Raw genomic sequence first — 7,161 nt, 5'->3', positions numbered from 1 at the left:
TCCTCGTCTATGTGGTTGCAAGCACTGTACTTCTGTGTGGTACAATGGCTTGCTTATTCAGCAAAGCATTGCAAGGGAGGGTGGATGCATATGACAATGAGCAAAACATTGCACTCACTCCATGCATGATGTGTACATCACAGGGATATTCAAATCCTCTTCCACAAGTACTTGTCAAGGAGCAAGCTCTGTGTATACCAATGAGACATGCTCATTAGGATTTTCTAAAATTTGTACTTAGAAATCAAAGACAAGCTTGAATAGCTTTCAATTTTCATTGTATTATATGCAAGCCAAACTTGGGCTTTATGCAAACTTACATTTCAACTATAATGCAAACAAGAGTACAATTTTGTCCATCTTTATTTTATCCTTCAACATGTTATGTCAAGCAATGATATTATGTGTATATTTTAATACATCGTGGGTTAATTTTATATAAACAATGTGTAATGTGTATGCAAGGAAGGATGAAAGAAAACCGCGGTGCTTCAACTACGATTTTGTAACTAGTAACTCCCTAGTTTATTTTCCCTTGGCTTACACATTTATGATCGCATGGATGTATCCATGAAGGTTGCAAGCAAGCACCTCAACAAAGGTGCAAAAAGCACATTCATTTTATGCAAAGCAAACATGATTTTTGACGCAAGCTTTTGAAGGGGTCTTAAATACAAGTTTAGACGCACCTGCAAGTGTTGTGTTTTTTTTTTGCAATTCAAAAAATGCTTCAATGTGGCCGTCTATGGCCTAAATACTTTGTAGTGTCTATGGCCTAAACTCCAATCCTTTTTGTAGTGCTAGCCCTCAAAAGTTGCCTATATACAAAATTATTTTTATTTTGGGGACTTAGTATTCCATGTTTCATGTAAGATGCAAGTACACAAATGAGCTTGAACATCATTTTTCCATTGACTTCGATATGAAATGACACCTCATATACATGAATAATTTTGGAATGCGATCCAAGCAAGAACTTCCCACCCGATTTAGATTTAGGGGCCATTTGTCTCCGAGAGCTATGCTTATATTTTAAGAAGTTGATTGTGGCTCCACTCAACTCGTCCGTCACCAAGATGGACGACTGGTAAAGAAGAATTCCAAGCACCCATATCCATGTAAGCCCCAATATTCAATTCCTAACAAACCCATCTTTAGCTCGAAGAGTTGGAGCTCCATAAAATGTAGAGGATGGATATTCTTAACAATATTGCACTCCAGTACTTTTCGGCGCGTACCGTTTAGTTGCATCCATTTTCTACACATGTAATAGGGGTGTACTAGATACGATCCATGAAGATGTCGAATTGTTAACATATTAGTAATACATGCAATCTCCAAGAGTACTGAGACTCTGGTGTAGCAAAATTCTATAATTTCATCTCTTGAAATTGGAAACCTAGAAGCAGCAAGAGTTACAGAGCAGTGAGGCTGCATGGGTAGACTAGCTCGAAATGTGGAAGTGAATTGGTGTTGGACTGTGCCATGCCTTGAATTGTGTGGCATTTTGAGATTGCAATTGTTGTGACCAATTTTGCTGGAGTGGCTACTAAACTTCTGCAATTTCTGCTGTTGTAGAACAAATGTCTGTTTGGATAACTAAATATATTCTTCTAAGCATAGATGCATTAAGTAAACAATTACATACTAGTGAGGGAGCATTCATCCATACACTTGTTTGATTAGGACATCAGCAGCACAATTCAAAAATGTATTCAGAAATCTGTATTGCCATTATTTGACCGCTTGTTTCATGAGTTGAGTCAAAGCTGCATCTCATGGGAAACTCCAATCATGTAATGTTTCGATGAATATTGAATGGATTCATAAATGTTTATATGTTAAAACGATTTCCTTCACAGTTGAGTCAATATTGAATGGTTTCACTCATGTTATCACCTTCCATCTTCCATCTTCCATCTTCATCTTTGCACTAATGCTTTGGCCTGTATGTGTTACGCTAGGGAAAATACCTAAATCGTTGTAATCCATATTACTGTAAGGGGAGAATAACTCTGAAATCCAGCCATTTTTCCTGAAAGGACTCCACCCCATGTCACGACACATCTGATCAGAATGCCAGATTCCAGCAGCACCTAAACATAACTGCTGAGGAAACGGAGTTGCCTTCTGCAAGTGTTCCACCCAACCATGTGCATCTTTCTCCATATCAGAAACACTAGGAAGAGAGAACCTTCCTGATAGAAAATATGCAAGCCATCTTGAAGCCAACTCTGACGACTGCAAATGAGAAAACTTGTACTGGTACCCCAGGATGGCAAGGTGTGGGATTCGAGGATGAATGGCACCACTGCTTGGAAAATGGCATAAATATGGATGCAGTTAGTTCAAAATATGACATACCTACCATTTATTGAGAATAATAGTCAAAGGACTTCAAAAAATACTAGATCCGCGTGCTTGCACATGCATTCTCACTTTATGGACCAGATACCCAACTCAATTTGTCATTCCTACCCAGCTTCTAAAGTCTGAAGGTAGATGACACCATACTAGGACTCCAGAAATGAGAACGGCTGGATTGAAATAATGTTGCCTGCCTGGCTTGAGACAGGATTCTTGGCAGGGAGTGGAAACATTGAAATAAAAATTAATATGCTAACCCATGCTTATTCCAAGAGTGCAGCCTCTCATGATCCATTGCATTCTCAATGTTGCTTGCTTACAGCTTTGGACTATCAACTTTGACAGAAGCCATGCTTATAGCCATGCAGTAACAAGTGAAACTGGCAGTTATTGTCTCACCCACCCCAAAAGAGGAGATTAGAAAAAAAGAAACAAGTTACAGGAGGAAAACCCAAAACAATAAAGGAAATGGCCAATCTTACAGACTTTTGAATTTTTTTAAGTGACTGAAAAATAGGATAAATGTGCTCACCGATACAAAGGTATGATACCAGAGGGGCCAACCAGTAATGATGAATACTCCTTTGGCAGTAATGATATGAGCTTCTTGTTGCTATCATAGCCTGTTGCTAGTATGACAACATCTGCTGCAATCTCTGTACCATCATCAAGTACGATCCCTTTCTTTGAAAATCCCCATTCAGTTACCTTGTGGAGGATGATCTCATTTCTCTCAACCTTAGGGAAGAAAAGGTCTGGCAAGACAAAGAGCTTACAAGAGGAAGCATATGCAGAAAACGAATGCTTTGGTATGAGCCCGTATCTCTGAAGCGGTAGATGGTAGAGAAGGTACCATTCTACAAGTTTTGTACGGGCCCATCTCTGCAGGCAGACCACCAAATTTGTCAAATTTTATTGTTTATTGTACAAACAGAGAACAATAGAAACGCCAGCACTCAGCTCTAAAACTTGGTTGATGAAAGTAAAAGTTATTTTCCAAGATTCAGTTAGTCACTGAAATGAGGGTCCATATCATTACTACCAATGGAGAAAGGCAAGCTGTAAGAAGATTTTGTAGCCAGCTCTGACCAGGCTTGTAATTTAGCATTTCAGAAAAGCGAGTGAAGTACAAGAGAGATGCAAGCTTTCCAAAAAGCTTTTTGTTTATAAACATCCAATTTGTGCTTCTAAAGATAAGATGACAAGGTTGGCCATGAACACCTGCAATACAGAAACACAACAGGCATTAGCATCAAAATTCCTCCTAATTTACAGCATTATCTAATATAATGATTATTTCGGAAGATGCAAGCCCTCTGATCAGCATGGAAGAGATTTATAACCTACAGCATGGAGCTGCAATTGCAGATTTCAAAATCATATAGCTGAAGCAGTCATGACAAGGTACCCATCTACCTCAATGAAGCAAAGCCCATTGAGACACCTAAATGGCAAACAAATCCTACCATGATTGGCATTGGACGCCTCCATTGTGATGTCAATGGCAGACTTCATGTATCCAGCAACTACCACTCTTTTCCCAGATATTAACTTCTTTGCAGCTTCATTGTCTAGCCTCCCATACTCCATTGAATGTAGCACTGTCCCAGAAAATAGTTCAGGTCCTTTGCCAGAAGCGTATGTAGGAAATTTTGGACAATCTCCAAAGCGACCGACACAAATAACCAGGAAATCAAACGCTAGCCACTGCAGGTACATGGTGAAAAAACTTGAAGTTAATCAAGTGCTTTAAAGCCAAACTGAAAAGCACCTGCCTTTTCCTTCTGCAACTGTATAGGTCCATCCCTTTCCTTACCTACTATGCCTTATCTCGTTAAACAAGCTGGGAGAATTCATAACAACAGTAGTAGACCAACAACTGCATGCAAATACCAAGAACCTGTTTTTATATAACCTTCTCTCCCTCCAACAAACAGAGAGAACTGATTACAGCATCAAGAGAGCAAAAAATGTATACAAGTGCCCATAACTTAATTTGTATACCTCATTTCCTTTGAACAAACAGAGAGGATTCATACAGCAGCAAGAGAGCATTTTCAGCAGCATCAGCGAGTGACAAATGCATGCAAATACCAAACATATAATGAATTAAGTGGAATAGTTTGCATAAGAAAACCTCTTCTTCAAAAACATCAGGTTGACCAGGTGTTGTCTTGCGCACACGGACATCCCAAGCCTTACCACCATCGCCGGTTTGCACTCCATCCAAGAAGGCTTGGTCTGCCCACAGGCCTGTGAATGGAGTACTCCCAGCAAGCCTTGATTTGATCTCAACAACCTCACAATAGAACAAAATCCTATCTCTGACATGGAAATGGGTGGCATAATCCTCCAAGTAATCCACAACCTGATCATGCATTGGGTTTGGGGGTGTGCCTGGAGGCCACAAGAAGTCAGAGAACTGGTACGCATCCCTTGCTGTTTGCAGCTTGGTGATGGAGCAGGTGTGGCGCCATATCCCCCCGAGGGACTGGCGTGCCTCGAGCACGGTTGGTCGGAAGCCATGCTGGAGGAGGTGCTTGCAAGCGCAGAGGCCCGTCATGCCGGCCCCGACGATGGCCACCTCTCGGCCATGGTGGTGGGAGGTGGGGTCATCCATGGGAGCCAATTAACTGCTGGGTAGTTCCTTCTGGCAGAGGCAGAGATGAGTGGAGATACAGATGGCGACTTGAAGAGAAGCTCCATAGGTGCTGCTGCTTATAGGGAGGTAATTCCTCTCTCTCTCTCTCTCTCTCTCTCTCTCCTGTTTCAAGCTGACTTGGTCTCGCGTGATGACTTGTTCCTGATGAAGAGGTGAGGAACCACAGGCTTCTCCCTCCCTGTCATACTGAGTTCACGTAGGTATACATCCTGTTCCTTGGTCTCCTAATTTCATTCTTGATGATGTCCTCCCTTTTCACTTTTGTGAGATCAGTGGAGTTGAATTGGGTCTTTGGCCTGATGGTTTGAGTATGCGTTACAGTCTTGTGGGTGCCCGAGTCCAAACCTTGGAGCTGTTCCCATGATGGTTTCTGTCCGGGAACGGCTTTTTTTTAGGCACGTTCGAGGTTTTAGAAAACCTGATTTGCTCGTTCACATGAGGGATTTTCAGAAAACCCCCTCTTAATTTTTTATCAAAAAATCTGTGGAAATACAGGCGATGTTGCCTTGTAGTGACCTCCGTTCGCTCCTTCTTCTTCTTCTTTCTTGCCACAATTTTCGTTAAGAACTATTCCAACAATGCAATACATCTCTTGACGGTTGACATTCCTGCAAAACAATGGTGCGCTAACACACTCAAATACATGCCACAGGAGCGGAATCAGTGCAGCACATGCAACAGAATTCAAGGGGGATGAAGAACACTCTCATACCCCGGCCATCGGCATGCGATTGGAGTGTAAGCTCTCTATTCAAAGCGAAGCATGCACAAGGGAAGCCCCGTAGCCATTCTCGGCACCCATCAAAATGTTCTTCTCAATTTTGAATTTATGATGCAATTGTATGAGCAAAGCTTGGTTGTGCATTGTGCATATAAATGTGCGTGAACAAAAGCTAACTTAACATAGAGAAGCCTTTTCTTTCTAAGACCATTGATAATCACAAAGATGAATCTTTAACGGATGGGATATGGTGATAAGGCAAGCAATAACAAAAACAACAATCTCTGCAAACTCAAATCAATTGGAGGAAACCAAGGACTTGAACCCATGGCATACGTGCATGTCCCTACAAAGTGGATGTGATCTTTTGATCCCCACCACTGATATAGGTGCATGTGCTTGCAAAGTGGATGTGATTCCTAAGACTTAGTTGATCTATTAATGTCAAAAACACCACTTTTCGTGACCTTATTAATCAAGTACTAGTGAATCTAGAGACCATGAGGACCATACCAAGCATGACAAAAAAATCAAGAGGATCCTTGGATGACTTCTATGCCACCATCGATAGTTTTCAACATGATGTTGACTTTGATATCTCAAACATGACTCTCAAGTGAAAGGTTGAGCAAGAGTGAGTGAGAGAAGAGCACAAGCAAAAGCAAGAGCAATGGCTATGGAGGATTAAACTGAAGAGTGCAAGCCTAATGTGTGGAAACTCTAACGATCACAATGTGATATGTACATATAAGTACAACTGGATGAGGAAAGGCGTCATCTAGTCCTATACCCATCATCTTCCTAAGGAATGCATAATGCTCCACTAGGAGACTTTTAGTGAGCAAATCAACAAGACTCTTATCTATAGAGATCTTGAGAAGTACTATGTGCTTGTCCTCAATCACCTCTTTGATGAAATGATAACACACCTCAATGTGATTGGTCTTCGTATGAAAGAATAGATTACGTGCCAATTGGATGGCACTCATAGAATTCTAATGCAAAGTAGGACTCATAGAAGTAACTCCAAGGTTTGCAACTAGATGGCCTAATCAAAGGGCCTTAGTGGGGGTGGCTACAATGAACATAGCCTTGGTAGTAGACAAGACAATGTATTTTTGCACCCTAAATATCCAAGAAATAGTACCTCTAGCAAAGGTGACGACATAGCTAGAGGTGGACCTTCTACTATCTGCATGTCATGCATAATCTAAGTCAATGTAACCCACAACCTCGGTAGTATGGATGCCATAGCAAAGGCACAAGTCCACAACGTCTTTAAGGTATCTCATGATACCCTTCACGGTGTCCTAATGTCATCGGCTAGGTGTCACAATGTAACAAGCCGCAAGTCCCACTGCAAATGATATGTGAAGTCTAGTGGCTATCATGGCATACATCAAGATGCCCA

The 7,161-nt window shown here is 41.3% G+C and overlaps 1 protein-coding gene across 1 annotated transcript; it reads right to left on the bottom strand.

Moving 5' to 3' along the window:
* Positions 1–1,802: 1,802 nt before the first annotated feature.
* Positions 1,803–5,383, bottom strand: LOC148017040 (putative flavin-containing monooxygenase 1). The gene is made up of 5 exons (XM_087663045.1): positions 4,505–5,383; positions 3,834–4,074; positions 3,410–3,588; positions 2,900–3,249; positions 1,803–2,311 (listed from the first exon to the last, which is right to left on the bottom strand). The coding sequence occupies exons 1-5, from the start codon at positions 4,985–4,987 to the stop codon at positions 1,888–1,890; spliced, it is 1,677 nt and encodes a 558-aa protein (XP_087519171.1). The 5' UTR covers positions 4,988–5,383; the 3' UTR covers positions 1,803–1,887.
* Between the last annotated feature and the right edge of the window lie 1,778 nt (positions 5,384–7,161).

This window comes from Lygodium microphyllum, chromosome 22 (assembly GCF_053477565.2).
Source record: "Lygodium microphyllum isolate KBCC chromosome 22, Lygodium_microphyllum_v1.1.10, whole genome shotgun sequence".
NCBI classification, from domain to species: Eukaryota; Viridiplantae; Streptophyta; class Polypodiopsida; order Schizaeales; family Lygodiaceae; genus Lygodium; species Lygodium microphyllum.
The sequence above is the reverse complement of the archived record's forward strand: the minus strand, read 5'-3'. Positions and strand labels throughout refer to the sequence as shown.

Coding starts and splice junctions, on each gene's coding strand:
- LOC148017040 (XM_087663045.1), bottom strand. CDS start 4,987: ATGGATGACCCCACCTCCCACCACCATGGCCGAGAGGTGGCCATCGTC. Junction 4,075..4,504: donor CTGATGTTTTTGAAGAAGAG/GTTTTCTTATGC, acceptor ATGTACCTGCAG/TGGCTAGCGTTTGATTTCCT. Junction 3,250..3,409: donor CAGCTTGCCTTTCTCCATTG/GTAGTAATGATA, acceptor GTCTGCCTGCAG/AGATGGGCCCGTACAAAACT.